General features: G+C 41.4%; 1 protein-coding gene and 1 pseudogene across 12 annotated transcripts in view; one reads left to right on the plus strand and one right to left on the minus strand.

Moving 5' to 3' along the window:
- Positions 1-15,039, minus strand: part of Immt (inner membrane mitochondrial protein) — a 41,126-nt gene that overhangs the window by 4,190 nt on the left and 21,897 nt on the right. For 7 of the 12 annotated variants that reach the window (XM_075983849.1, XM_075983855.1, XM_075983843.1 and 4 more), the window contains 6 exons: positions 11,839-11,975; positions 7,993-8,096; positions 6,385-6,520; positions 5,357-5,486; positions 2,138-2,152; positions 1,055-1,278 (listed from right to left, as the gene is read on the minus strand). In XM_075983849.1, coding sequence (XP_075839964.1) covers positions 1,055-1,278; positions 2,138-2,152; positions 5,357-5,486; positions 6,385-6,520; positions 7,993-8,096; positions 11,839-11,975 — 746 coding nt within the window. The remainder of the gene's footprint in view (positions 1-1,054; positions 1,279-2,137; positions 2,153-5,356; positions 5,487-6,384; positions 6,521-7,992; positions 8,097-11,838; positions 11,976-15,039) is intronic. The other 5 variants (XM_075983852.1, XM_075983846.1, XM_075983854.1 and 2 more) reach the window with 1 other exon arrangement.
- On the plus strand, positions 9,311-9,431 carry LOC142856612 (5S ribosomal RNA; annotated as a pseudogene).

The raw sequence follows: 15,039 nt of genomic DNA on the forward strand, positions 1-15,039 counted from the left end.
TCACAGGACGAGTCTGGTTGGACTCATGACAATGCAGACACAGACACACACTTGGGATTGGGATTCTTGTTTACAAGAGTGCAGGTGAGCAGGAGGCCTGCTGTGAGGCCTCAACTCCCACTCAACCTCCTCTGTCCACTTTCACTGGAAACAGCAAGATGGCAGAAACTGACCCACAGGTGCTGACTGAAACTGAAAGGACAGGAGGGGCATGCTGAGACAGTGACAGTCAAGTGGAGAACTAGGTTTAAGGAAAGAGCCAGAGGATGCGAGCACACAGCACAAAGGTCCCAGTGAAAAAGACAGTGCCGAGAAAAAACAAAAAACAAAAATCCAAACAAGATCTAGGAAAACGAATGGGCTTACAGAAGGCAAGTTTGTAATTAAGAGTCTTTTTTTAAGAATCTGAACTTTTGGGCTCTTACAGTAAACCAGATATGGCAAGCATATAGCCATGAGTTCCTATTAGCCATGGTTACATAACATCCTATTTAAAAACAAACAAACAGAAGTAGAGGGGACTGTTGTGACTTCTAAGGCAGTGGGCTACACAGTGAGATCCTGAGAAACCTATGAGAACGACAACATGGACTAAGGTAGAAAACCAGGTAAGTTTGGAACTGACTACAGATGCAGACTCAATGTGTGGGCGAGGATGCGGGGACAGTAGTATCTAAGTGAGTCTCTGAATGCCAGGTGTGATGAAGAGATGGCAACTGGAGCTGTTTCTTCCCCTCCAAAATCACACCCACCAACACCACAGGCAAGAACAGAGCCAGAGCTCAGGAGAGACTTTGAGCTGGTGTGGAGGACAAGGCTGCACAGGAGGACACAGTGGGAGCAGCCTGCACACCACACCTGACTCCTCACCCTCTGCATCTGCTCAGCAGAAAGCAAGTCAGCTACATCAAGCCTATCTTAGTTCTGATTCCGGGGAAACAAAGGCCTAAACACCACTCTGCTGATGGTTTGGCATGAATTACATCTACTACTAGCAGCTGGTGATGGAACAAGTCAGTAACTTTAAATGTCAGGTTGTTCTCGTCTCCACTACCTTTCTGTCCTGCTCGGCCTGTATTTCACCTCTGTGACGCTCCAGGGCTTTTGCCACTGCTGAGTCAAAGGCCCGCTTTTCTTCTAGCTTTTGCCTCTCCAGGGCTAGCTCGATGTGCTGTTTCTCTGTGGCTTTCTGCTGTGCTAGCTCTCTGTTGAGCTGATCAATACGACGATGGGCATGAGCAATCAACGAGTTCAGGTCATCAGTAGAGAGCTTGTCAGCTAAACAGATAACATCAAAAATATTAATGATGTCACAGAAATTATAAAGCAAAAAAGTAGCTAATACAAAATTTAAGTCCTCCAGTCAAACTAGAGATTAAGAGCTACTGTAGAGCAACTCAAGTTTTGTCAATTCCTAGAAAAATAATAAATAGATGGGTCCTGAGGCTGCACACACAGCTCTTTTCTGAGAACCCAAATCAGTTTTTGTAATCTGAACTCATCGTATACTGGATTTCTAATTTGCTCTAATTTCACTTCTAAAAACAAAGCTTGTAGACACAATCATTACTACATGTCATTTTATGCAGTGCTATGTTAGCCCTAACAAATATTCAGAAGGAAACCAACTCCTACAAGTTCTCTTCTAAACACACACACACACACACACAAACACACGTAAACAAGTAGTCTGCAGGGCTGAAGAGAAGGCTCTGAGGTTAACAACACTAGCTGCTCTTTTATAGGAACTAGGCTTGATTCCCACACGGAGGTTCATAACCATCTATAACTCCAATTCCAGGGCAAGTTGAGGCCCTCCTCTGGCCTCCATAGGTACCAGGCATGCCTGCGGTATAGACATACATACCTATAGATAAAACACTCATCACGCACATAAAATAATTTTTAAGAAAATTTAAAAAGAAGAACTGCTTCTGCTAAAACTAAGGAGTCTCTTGGCTTTGTTTCTTTAAAAAACAAAGACCATTTTGTGAGTATACATAAACATATCTCACGTTTACAGCCTTACGATCATTCAACACAGTTGTTCCTAATCATCTATGGATACCAAAGATGTACAATGGGGAATTGCCAAACACTCAAATGCCATCAAAATAAAATAAGCATAATTACTCACCTAGGTCAGAAATACCTACAAAGAAACAGAAGAATAGTTTGAAAAAAGAAGGTGCACACTTTGGTTAGCGATCATTAAATAGCAAGAAAAGAGATTACTGGAAAGCAAAATGTTTATTTCCTATATTTACAGAAAGACAGAGACAACATACATTAAGGCGGGTTGTAATATTTTAAAAGAACAAAAGAATCACTGGCATTAAAAGCTGTTGTTCTATTTAGAAGGGATTTGTCGCTGTCTCATCATAACAAATCAACTAAACATTTTCCTTGAGGACACAATTTATTATTGTCAACTGAACTCATGTACAGACTATTTCTCCATCCCATTCTGAGTTCCAGTGGCAAACCTCTTCCAACTTTCCCATTCTTCTAGAAGGAATGCTTTTTTCAGGGGAATTCTGGAACAGAGTCTTTGCAGATCCTGTTACCTTTCTGCTTTCTCCTGAGAGCTGTGCTAAAGGGGTGGACCACAGCAGGCTTCTTAGAAAATTTCACAGGAACATTGCATTAAATTTACATTTAACTTGTGCAAATTAAACCAAGAACTGTGACTGCTGAAGTTTAAATGATGTCCTCATCATGATCACAAACACCAGTGAACCAGTGACGAGAGAAGCCGCAGCTCTCAGCCTCAGTGACTGCCTCTCTCTGCTTCCCTTGGCCACTCTGGAGCTAGATCCCAGGCTCTCAAGCACACTAGACAAGTGCTGTACCACTAAGCTGTGCCTACGATCAAATTTTAGCCTTTTACTTCGAGACAGCTCTAAGTTATTTAAGCTGCCTTTAAACTCACCCTGTAGCCCAGGAATCTGCAGTACCCTTACCTCAGCCTCCTCAAATACCTGGATTATCTATCTGCACAACTAGGCTTGTGTCTAGTATGAAGTTTGTTAAGGTACTTCTGGCTTTAAATTGAAAGATAATGATTTCTCATTAAAAGGATCTGGTTCTGTGTCAAAAGAAAAACAGTCAAAGTTGGTTGGGACAATGTAAAAAATGACTTACAGGGCACATGAATACAGCAGTGTGCACTACAGTCCATAAGCAATAAAGGAGATGTGCTCATGGACTCTTGATTTGGGTTTTATCAGTCCCAAGCACTTTTCAAAACTGTTTATTTTTATGTATAATGTCTGTGTTTGCATGAGTGTTTATGGGCACTATGTGAATGCAGGTGCCTGCAGAGGCCAGAAGAAAGAATAAGATCCCCTAAAACTGGATTACACATGCGAGCTACTATGTAAGTGCTAAGGACACCCCCCCCCCCCCGCCCCTGGATATTCTGTGAGAGCAGTAAGTAAAACTTTTAACTGCTGATCATTCTATCCAGACCCCAAGCATTTTTTTATACTTGACATGATGATATAGCCTTCAATAAGAGCTTCATTTAGGGGCTGGAGAGATGGCTCAGAGGTTAAGAGCATTGTCTGCTCTTCCCAAGGTCCTGAGTTCAATTCCCAGCAACCACATGGTTGCTCACAATAATCTGTAATGAGGTCTGGTGCCCTTTTCTGGCCTGCAGGCATACACACAGACAGAACATTGTATACATAATAAATAAATATTTTTTTAAAAAAGAGCTTCATTTACAGGTTCTTAAACCTGTAGTGGTTGCTATTCTATTCTATATTATTTTAGTGTTTAATATTTTAAAAAAGGCATTGCATCTATTTATTTATTTGGGTTGAAGTGTGTCATGGCAACTGTGTGGAGTCAGAGAACAACTTTAGGGAGTTGATTATCTCCTTCCTCCATGTGGGTCCAGGTTTGGCAGCATGTGCCCATACTGCCTAGACTTCTCTTCAGAGAGACACAATACCAGCTCATTTGACTGATATACATAAGGAATATTTGGCTGTTTCAAATTCTTTTCTTTCTTTTTAGTTCTTTTTGGTGCTGGGGACTAAACTCAGAGCTTGCACATGTTAGACTAATGCTCTACCACTGAGCCACCCTCCCTCTAGCCGAATCCTCTCACCACTTTTTTTTCTTTCCTTTTTTTCTTTCTATTTTTGGTGATGAGGAGTGGGGGCAGATTAAGGTTCTAACTTCTATTGCTCTGCCTGTCCTGAAACTTGCATACGAACCACACTGACCTCAAACTCACAGAGATCCACTCATTTCTGCCTCCCAAGTATAGCATTAGAGGCATGTGCCACCATACCAGGCCCTTTTTGCTTTGTTAGTGCTGAGACTCCAACCCAGGGCCTCTTGCACACACGGAGAATCTTCAACCACTGAACTACACCCCTAATTCTCAAATTCTGTGCTCTTAAAACAGCGCCTCATTGCACTTTTCTGAGTTTTCTTCAGCAAATTCACAGGAGCTAAAATGCTGGGGTAGGAGTATAAACATCTTCAAGTTCGCTACACTATATACATCACAGTCCAACAAACAAGTTGCTAAACAACTGGTCCCTAGAATCTTCCTATTCACGTCATGTTCCTGGTACACACAATAGGTGGCCCATATCAGTTCACCCTCAAATGACTGTGGCACCTTAATTTTATGTTTTTGAGACAAGGTCTCATTATGTAGCCCAGGATGTCTTGGAACTCATTATGTAGACCAGACTGACTTCAAACCAGACTGGATCCTTGTTCCTCTGCCTCCCAAGTATTGGGACTGAAGGTATGCACTATCACAGCTGACAACTGTGACCACCTTTTAACTAATTAGGGCATCAACAGCTCCTCAATTTCATAATCTCAGAAGAATGAATTTTCCAGCTAGGAACAGCAGTGAACGCCTGTAATCCCCAGCACTAGAGAGGCTGAAACTGGTGAGTAACAAAGCTTGAGAACAGTCTGGAGAAGTTGGGGTTGCTAATCGAATTTTCAGCTGTGCCTTAATTAATCCATTCCAAAGATTTTTAAGTATCAAATGATTTGATTAAGTATCTATACATTACATATCTTAACAAAGTTAATTACTCTAACTCACTTGGATCCTATTTTTAATTTTTGAGTAGCAAATTAGAACTGAATCTTGAATCATACAGAATTAAACACTAGCTGAGGTACTGTTCACCATGATGAAAACTATAGGAGTAATGCCAATGTTCTACTTGCTATAGCGGCAACAGAGATAAACAATACCCTATATACTAAGTGCATTCCAGAAGCATTGAGATTGGAAGTCTGGACTTGAAGCAGGTTTGGATTAGTTGATTAGCTGCTAAAATCCAGAAAGAAAATGGATATTACTTGTACTTACTCATCCCTTTCCATCCAGGAGTTATGTCGGGAGTAATACTGTCCAGTTCTTTTCTAAAGTCATCTCTTGCTTGGACTACAAGTTCATGATACTGAGACACCACTTTAGCCTCGGACTGAGCAGCCTGGACCTAAGCAGATACAAGAAGTCTCTGACTAAATGGAACAAAAAGTACCATCTACACTCTAAGAAACCAATCTGACTAGTGGGTACAAACAAAATACAGAAATCTAAAGATCAGAAAATAGAAATTAAACCTGTCTTCTTTTTTAGGTTTTGTGTGTGTGTGTGTGTGTGGTTTTTTGGAGACGGAGTTTCTTTATATAACAGTGCTAGCTGTCCTGCGCTATAGAACAGGCTGGCCTCGAACTCACAGAGATTCGCCTACCTGCATCCCAAGTGCTGGGATTAAAGGCATCCACCACCATGCCTGGCTTTCTTTATATTTTTTATTTCTTTTGTGAAAGCGTGTGTTTTGCCTGTGTATATGTGAGTTTTCATGTGTCATAGAATGTGAACAGAAGCCAGTGGACACCTTGTGGGAACCAGTTCTCTCCTTCCACTAATAGAACCCCAGAAATCCAATTAAGATCACTGTTCTTGTAGGCAAGTGCTCTTCTATTGCTACTAACCCTCCCACACAAACTTTAGAAGGAGTTAGCACTAGTATTTTTCTTTTTACAATAAATACATTTACAATGAAAAATTTAGATAGTAGGAATCTTATTATTTTCTTGAATTCTTAGAAATGCTTTAATAGATATTTTAAAATATAAAATATTGCCAGGAAGTGGTGGTGCACGCCTTTAATCCCAGCACTCGGGAGGCAGAGGCAGGCGGATCTCTGAGTTCTAGGCCAGCCTGGTCTACAAGAGCTAGTGCCAGGTCAGGCTCCAAAGCTACAGAGAAACCCTGTCTTGAAAAACAAAAACAAAAACAAAACAAAACAAAAAAAAAAAAAAAAAAAATATATATATATATATATATATATATATATATAAAATATTATGAACACTTCAGAAACATACCTTTTTTACCACATTATCCAGATCAACTATCATGTTGTGAAGTTTCCCCTCTGCAGCAGTTATATGAGGCTTGGCCCCAGCAACCTCTCTTTTCTTTGCATCTTCAATTACACTTTTCATCTTCTCTAACTCTTCTCTGAGGCAAAAAGGAAAAAAATAGGGCTCAGTATAATTCTTATCAACTTTATAGAGTTTTGATGTATATATATGACAGGAATAGCCAGCTGGGTAGTGTTGGCACACACCTTTAATCCCAGCACTCGGGAGGCAGAGGCAGGCGGATCTTTGTGAGTTCGAGGCCAGCCTGGTCTACAAGAGCTAGTTCCAGAACAGGAACCAAAGCTACAGAGAAACCCTGTCTCGAAGGAAAAAAAAAAAAAAAGACAGGAATAGCCTAAGGCCATGCGTGAGATTCAGGTTTTAGAACAGACCTATATCAGTTTCGGTACTTTACCTTAGTTGTGTTGGTTAGCTTTTTGTCAACTTGCCCCAAGCTGCAATCATCTAAGACAGAACCTCAACTGAGAACAGGTCCCCATCAGACTGGTCTGTAGGCAAGCCTGAGAAGCATATTTTAGACTGATGATTGCTGTGAAGAGCCCAGCTAACTGTGGGTAGGTACCATCCCTAGGGGCAGGTGGTCCTGGTAGATATAAGAAACTAGACTGAGCAAGCCATGGGGAACAAGCTATAATAAGCAAAGTTCCTCTATGGCCTCTGCTTCAGTTCCTGCCCTGACTTCCTTCAGTGATGGACTGTTGATTGGGATGTGTGAGACAAATAAGTCCTTTCCTCCCCAAGCTGCTCTGGTCATGGTCTTTATCATAGCAAGAGAAACCAAACTAAGATACTAGCTTTAGCCAGTTTGTAGGAAGAAAGGTCAAGGTAGCACATCGCTCAATAAATTAACTACTTTTGTAGTTCTGGCAAATTGTTATAATAAATATTCTCAATTCTGATAAAACTGTACTGATCATCCCATTAATATCTAGAAATTATCCAGGTAATGGTGGCACATACCTTTAATCCCAGCACTCGGGAGGCAGAGGCAGGTTGGTATACAGAGTATGTTCCAGGACAACCAGAGCTACATACAGAGAAACCTTGTTTCAGAAAAGAAAAAGAAAAAAAGAATCTAGAAATTAGAATAGAACAATGGTAACTGAGTAAACACAATTTCTAAGCAGGAATCCAATGCAAATCTGACTTTTATGTATTTTTATGTGCACTGGTGTTCTGTCTACATGTATGTCTGGGTGAGGGTGTCAGAACCCCTGAAACTGAAGTTATAGTCTTAAGCTGCCATGAGGGTGCTGGAAATTGAACTCAGGTCCTCTGGAAGAGCAGCCAGTGATCTGAACCACTGAGCCGTGTCTCCAGCCCCCAACAAACCTTACTTTTAAACAAACTATTTTAGTTTAATTGTGCTTCATAAATTTATTCTTCTAAATCTTCCTGTTCCTGGAGCCAGTTCAGAGCATATACTGGTGGAGAAGTAAGGGAATGGTTTCTCTGCCTCTTCATTTATACAGATCACACAGAGAAAGTCCAGTCCAAAGGAAGCCACCAGGAGGCTCTAATTACTTGTTAAAGTCCATGAGTAATTACTTGGCTTTGAGAAGGGCATCAGCAGCTTCATCAACTGCCTTTCTTCGTTCCTTCAACGCACCCTCCACTGTCCGCCACTGGGCCGACTTCTTCTCACCTGCAATCTAAACAAAATTTTTAGTTATATAAGAATAACGAATTCCTTTCCCTAGTATTATATGCAGAATTCTGTGCCATTAAATTCCGAGAAAAAAATTATAGACAGTGTTTCTCCAGAAGAGGAATTCATTATCTCACAGGGTTAGGAATTTTTGCTATTTGTTTTTTAAGACAAGATTTCTCTGTGTAGTTCTGATTTTGTGGAACTTGATCTGCAGACCAGGCTGGCCTCAAAGTCATAGAAATCCACCTGCCTCTGCCTCCTAGGTGCTTGGATAAAAGGTATGCACCATCACTCCCTGACTGGGTTAGGAATTTTTTTTTAATGTGTTTATTATTAGATTTTCAAAACAGCCAGGCCTGGTGGTACATGCCTTTAATCTCAACACTCAAGGACTCGAGACAGATGGATCTCTGTGAATTCCAGCCAGGCATTGTAGGATAGGGCAACACAGTTGACTTCTGACACTTAGTGATAAGACTAATAAACCCCCTCAATTTAACACTGATGATCATTAACATTTCAAATGATATCCAAGTACTACAATGAAATATAGAAAGATGAACCTTGCCTCTTACTATTGAACTCTTCATAAAGATACAAACATGAATGACAAAGATGTATCTTTCTGAAGGCAATCCAGATTTACAGAGGCCTAGAAAGAAGAGCCCTGTACGTACAATTGTTTCCCAACACTATGAAAAAATAATTCCAGACCTGATGGTGGTGGCGTACGCCTTTAATCTCATCACTTGAACAGCAGAGGCAGGCAGACCTCTAAGCCCTAGGCCAGCCTGGTCTACAAATCGAGTTCCAGGACAGCCAGGGCTGTCACACAGAGAAACCCCGTCTCTAAATAATAAATGAAACAAAAAACAAAAGAGAATGAAAGAAAGAAAAATTAATTCAGGACCATCCGGCTGGTTCAACAGAAAAGAGGTTTGCACACAAACCTGACAACCTGAGTTTTATCCCTGAAATCCATATAAATAAGCTGGAGGCAGGGGCATGCCTCTGTAATGCCAGCATCCCGACACCAAGGTAGGAGACAGAAGCAGAGAAATCACCCAAAAGCTAATGGGCCACTAGCCAACACTACACAATGTGGCAGAAACTAGAGACACTGCCTCATCAAAGCAAAAGGAACTGACTCCTTAAAGTTGTCTTCCGACCTCAATACATGCACCATGACATGAGCACACGCATACTCATATACTCATCTATCGCCATACCGCCCTGAATGCACCCCCATCTCGTCTGATCTCGGAAGCTAAACAGGGTTGCGCCTGGTTAGTACTTGGGATGGGAGACTGCCTGGGAATACCGGGTGCTATAGGCTTGATCAGTACGGCTGTTATACTCTCTGAAGTTCAGGCAAGCTTTTTTTTTTTATTAAGATACAAATAAAATATCACTACAGTCTAAACTCTAGTTCCAAGGCTTCTGACACCCTCACATAGGCACACACAAACCAGTAAGCATAAAATAAAAATAAATTTAATAAAATTTATGAATGAATGAATGAATGAAACAACTGAACCACATCCTGCTATAGCTGGGATCTGTGTAGATGTCCATAGTCCAAGTTACCACCAAAGGCCACACGGATGTCAGTGTCTGTGCTATCGCTGGAGGACATACTGATGTGAGCAGTCTGTGCTGCCACCTGAGGCCATGGTGAAGTACAGGCAGTATCTCACTGCCACCAAAGGCCATGTCTGGGTCCGAGGCCCTATGGCAGTCAGGGTTTGTGTTGATGTCTGTGATGTGAGGTACCACCGAAGGTCATGCGGAGTCCACGGTGGGCACTGCTACCTGAAGTCATGGAGATGCTCACAGCCCACGCAGCTGCCAGAGGCCATCATGATCTGAGTGGCCCGAGCTGCTATCAAGGGCCCTGCCTGGGTCTGTGGTCTTATTACAGCTGGGTCTCTGTTGATGCCCACGGCCTATGTCAGCACCAAAGGTCATGCAGGTGTCTACGGTCTGGGCTGCAGCCAGAAGTCATGTAGATATCCATAGGCTGTATTGTCACCAGGAGCCATATTGATGTGGCTGACCTGAGGTCATGTTGATGTTCGTGGTTCCAGCAGCCTATGAGGGTCATGTCAGGCTCTATGGTTCTACTGAAGCAGGAGGCCATGGTCATGGTTTGTGCTTTTGCTAGAAACAGAGTGGCAGTCCATGGACCATGCTTCACACTGACTATGAAGTGCAAGGAGACTACTTTTGCCATATTGATAAGTGCGCCTATGAAAGGCCTCTGTAACACCCTCCCCCCCACACACACACAAAAGAAGTAACAGCCTAGACAGGAAGTCAAAGAGAACTCTGAACAGTAATTCTCCACAAATGGTGGCTGCTGGTAGAAGTGTGGGAGGGGAGGAACTCAGTTCTATATAAAGGACAGGCCACTAGAATCTGACCATGTTCCAGCAAATACGCAGATAACACAGAGGACTATCTTTCTTTTTTTACACTTCTTTTTGCTGTTGTTATTTGTTTAGTTTTTAAGACAGGGTTTCCAGGCAACTATAGAGCCAGTCCTAGAACTCACTCTGTAGACCTGGCTGACCTTCAACTCACAGAGATCCACCTGCCTCTGGCTCCCAAGTGCTGGCATTAAAGGCGTGCGCCACCACCACCATCTGTTTTGTTTCTTTTTTTAACTTCTTTTGAAAGTGTCTACGGTATATAGAAAATTTTAGTATTATTTCTTAAAATTTCGTATCATTCTAAAATATCTAGAAATTTAAAGTTTAGTTACAGAAATGCTTGGCTGGACATGGTAGTGCACGCCTTTAATTTCAGCATATGGGAGGCAAGGCAGGCAGATCTTTGAGTTCTAGGGTAGCCTGGTCTAGTTAGTTCCAGGACAGTCAGAGCTACACAGAGAAACCCCATCTGCACAAAAAAATAATTAATTAATTAATAAACGGTAAAAAAACCACATTGAAGGACTATTAAGAAGAGCAAATGTAAACTCTCTCAAGCGAGGTGAGGCTGTATCCACCTAGCAATCTTAGCACTTTCCAAGTACAGACAGAAGCATCTTGTGTTCAAGCTTATCCTTGGCTACAGTGAGCTCAGCACCAGCCTGTAATAATAATAAAATTATTTTATTGAAAACACTGCTTAAAAGTTGGAAACTACATTTTAACATTTGCTGAAGATATTACTAACAGGTATCGTGTATCAGCTACACAATGAATTCAGTATCAGCCTGAATAACGAGACCTGTCTCAAAAAACAAAACCACAGAGTTCTCACACTGTAACAGTTCTATGGTTCATGTAAAACATATTTGAAAGTTTTTCTCAATTTTGTTTGGTTGTTTGTTTTGAGTCAAAGTCTCACTATGAAGCACTGACTAGCCTGGAACCTGCCATGTAAATCAGGCTTGTCTCAAACCCAAAAGATTTGCCTACCTGTCTTCCTTGCGCTGAGATTAAAGATGTGCACCAACAGTCTCCAGCTGTTTTGTATTTTTAAGACAATTATTGTAGCTAAACATACACCTCTTATATCCCTACTCAGGAGGCTTATACAAGAGTATCACTGCAAGAATGAGGCCAGCTGGCCTCCTTAATGAATTGCAGGTTAGACTGGGATACATAGTGAGAAGATCCTGATTTAAAAATACAGACGGAAAAAGAGTTATTGTTGACTGTCTTTACTCTGTGAGAAAGCCTGTATCGGACAGAAACAATCGGTCTATTACACAGATCAATCCCTCTGTGGCGCACCTCAGAACTGTCCATGGCTGTTTTCAGTACGTTGGAGTGTGCATTGACAGCCTGAACTGCAGCATTCTGGGCTGTAATAGCCTGCAGAGTAACAGATGCAGTCTGGCTCAGAGCATCTTCTAAACTCTTGGCTAAAGCTGAAAAGAGAAACAACAGTTAAAAACAAATCCTCCTTGCAAAAGACTAAACTCTCTCTTATCCTAAGTCTTCCGGTGCTTCTCAAAAACACACCAAACAGGGCTGGAAAGATGGCTCAGCAGTTAAGAGCACTGCCTGCTCTTCCAAAGGTCCTGAGTTCAATTCCCAGCAACCACATGGTGGCTCACAACCATCTGTAATGAGGTCTGGTGCCCTCTTCTGGCCTTCAGACATACATGCAGAAAGAAAATATTGTACATATAATAAATGAATATTTAAAAAAAAACAACACACCAAACAAAATAAGCTATACATGGGACCCAATTTCAGGAAAGCATAATTCTCTTCAAAGTACAGGGGCTGTGGTGGGAACATAGTGAGAGAAATGGCTCGGAGCACTGCTGTATTTGCAGAGGACCAGGCTTCAGTTCCTAGTGCTCACATGGCAGTTCAAAGCTACCTGTAACTTGACATCTGGCCTCCATAGGTACCAGGCACATGCATGGTACACATACACACATGCAGGAAAACATTCACACAGATAAAAACAACCAATAAATCATAAAAAGGAAATATGGATGGCCGATCTGAGTTTACTATATTATTTTCACTTTTATAAAGCTTGAATTTTCTAAAATAAAAGGCGTTTCAGGGGAAAGATATCTTAGAAAGGCTAATATAATCAATAGATAAAGGTTTAGAATATTCTGAAGGGAATACATACACATACCATAATCATTAACTATTTCATTTCATAAAAATTGCAGACTCAGCAGAAAAAAAAATGCCTATTTTCTACTTCTCAACAAAATATACAAAGAATTCAAGAAATTGGACACCAAAATATCACATAATCCAATAAAAAAAAATGGAGTACAGACCTAAACAGACAACTCTCAACAGAGGAATCTATAATGGCCGAAAGACACTTAAGGAAATGTTCAACATCCTTAGTCATCAGAGAAATGCAAATCAAAACAACTGAGATTCCATCTTGCACCTGTAAGAATGGCCAAGATCAAAAACACTGATGACAACTTACGCTGGAGAGGTTGTAGGGAAAAGGGAACACTTCTGCACTGTTGGTGGGAATGCAAGCTGGGACAACCCCTTTGGATGTCAGTGTGGCGATTTCTCAGAAAAATTAGGAAACAACCTTCCTCAAGACCCAGTAATACCACTTTTGGGTATATATCCAAAAAATGCTCAATCATGCCACAAGGACATGTGCTCAACTATGTTCATAGCAGCTTTGTTTGTCATAGCCAGAACCTGGAAAACAACTTAAATGCCCCTCGACCAAAGAATGGATAAGGAAAATGTGGTACATTTACACAATGGAGTACTACACAGCAGAAAAAACTAACGACGGCTTGAATTTTGCAGGAAAATGGATGGAGGTAGAAAACATTATTTTGAGTGAGGTAACCCAGACCCAGAAAGACAATTATCACATGTACTCACTCATAGGTGGTTTTTAAATATAAAGCAAAGAAAGCCAGCCTACAAACCACAATCCCAGAGAACTTAGACAACAATACGGACACTAAGAGAGACTTACATAGATCTAATCTACATGGGAAGTAGAAAGTAGAAAAAGACAAGGTCTCCTGAGTAAATTGGGAGCATGGGGACCTTGAGGGAGGGTTGAAGAGGGAAGGGGAAAGACAAAAAGGGGAGCAGAGAAAAATGTAGAGCTCAATAAATATCATGAAAAAAAAAAAGAAAGAGGAAAACCCCTAGTACTTGTCCAGGATACAAGAGGATACCAGACCAAGGAGAAAGGAAACAAACAAGAAAACATGACAACAAAAAAGTAAAAGAAAAGCTGTGTGTGGTGGTCCTTAATCCCTGCACTCAGGAGTCAGCGACAGGAGGACCACCACACACATTACACAGCAAACCTTATCTCAAACAAGGCTGATGAGAAGGCTCAACAGGTAAAGGTACTTGCTGTCAAGCCTAACAAAGTGAGTTCAATCCCTGAAACACATATGGTGCAAGGAGAAAACTAACTCCCACATGGTCTCTGATCTCCACATATACATGCCAAGGTACTTCTGCCCCCAGACACATATAAACATAAATAAATAAGATTTTAAGGCAGACCTCGTCTAAAACAAAGAAACAAAATTAAACAAACAACAACATAACAAAAACCAAAGGGAGGCTTGGAATGGACAGTTTCTCCACAAAAGCACACATGAAGTCAACAGCAATATCGGCTATATTAAAAACTGTCTTTCATCTCTCTCCTTTTTTTTTTATTCTGTGAGAATCCGGAGGAGACATAGTGTGCAAGTGTACACAGGTAAGTGAAAAAGGCAATAGTGAGAAAATACCAAGAAACTGAGATCAAACTGCAGCTTAATCCAAAGAGCAAGGTATCAAGAGACCAAGAGGGACATGAAGAAAAAGAGATACTTCGATATTTTTTTTTCTTTTGGTTTTTCTTTTTTTTTAATGTGTAGCCCAGGCTGGCCTCGAACTCGTGATCTTCCTGCCTCTGCCTCCTTCAGCAAATCCTACCGGCGTGCACCACCACAACCGGATCTTTTGGTTTTTCAAGACAGGGTTTTCCTGTGGTTTTGGAGCCTGTCCTGGAACTAGCTCTTGTAGACCAGGCTGGTCTCGAACTCACAGAGATCCGCCTGCCTCTGCCTCCCAAGTGCTGGGATTAAAGGCGTGCGCCACCACCACCCGGCCGAGGTACTTGGATCTTGGGAGTTTTTTTGAGACAGGGTTTCTCTGTGTAGCCCTGGCTGTCCTGGAACTCACTCTATAGACCAGGCTGATCTTGAACTCACAAAGATCCACCTGACTCAGTGTCTTGAGTGCTAGGATTAAAGTGTGTGCTACCGTCACCAGGTTCAATGCTACTTTCTTTAGGTATCTATCTACTATGCTCTAATCCTTGATTTAAAAAAAAGTGTACATGTACATAGTTCTAAGGCTTAAAGGAAAATTAAGGAGCAAAGCCACAATGCTAAACCTTTTCAGTTTGTCTAAACCAAACCATGAGAATTTAAACCCACCCCAAAGAGAACAGCCACAGCAGAATAT

This window comes from Microtus pennsylvanicus, chromosome 8 (assembly GCF_037038515.1).
Source record: "Microtus pennsylvanicus isolate mMicPen1 chromosome 8, mMicPen1.hap1, whole genome shotgun sequence".
Classification (NCBI taxonomy): Eukaryota; Metazoa; Chordata; class Mammalia; order Rodentia; family Cricetidae; genus Microtus; species Microtus pennsylvanicus.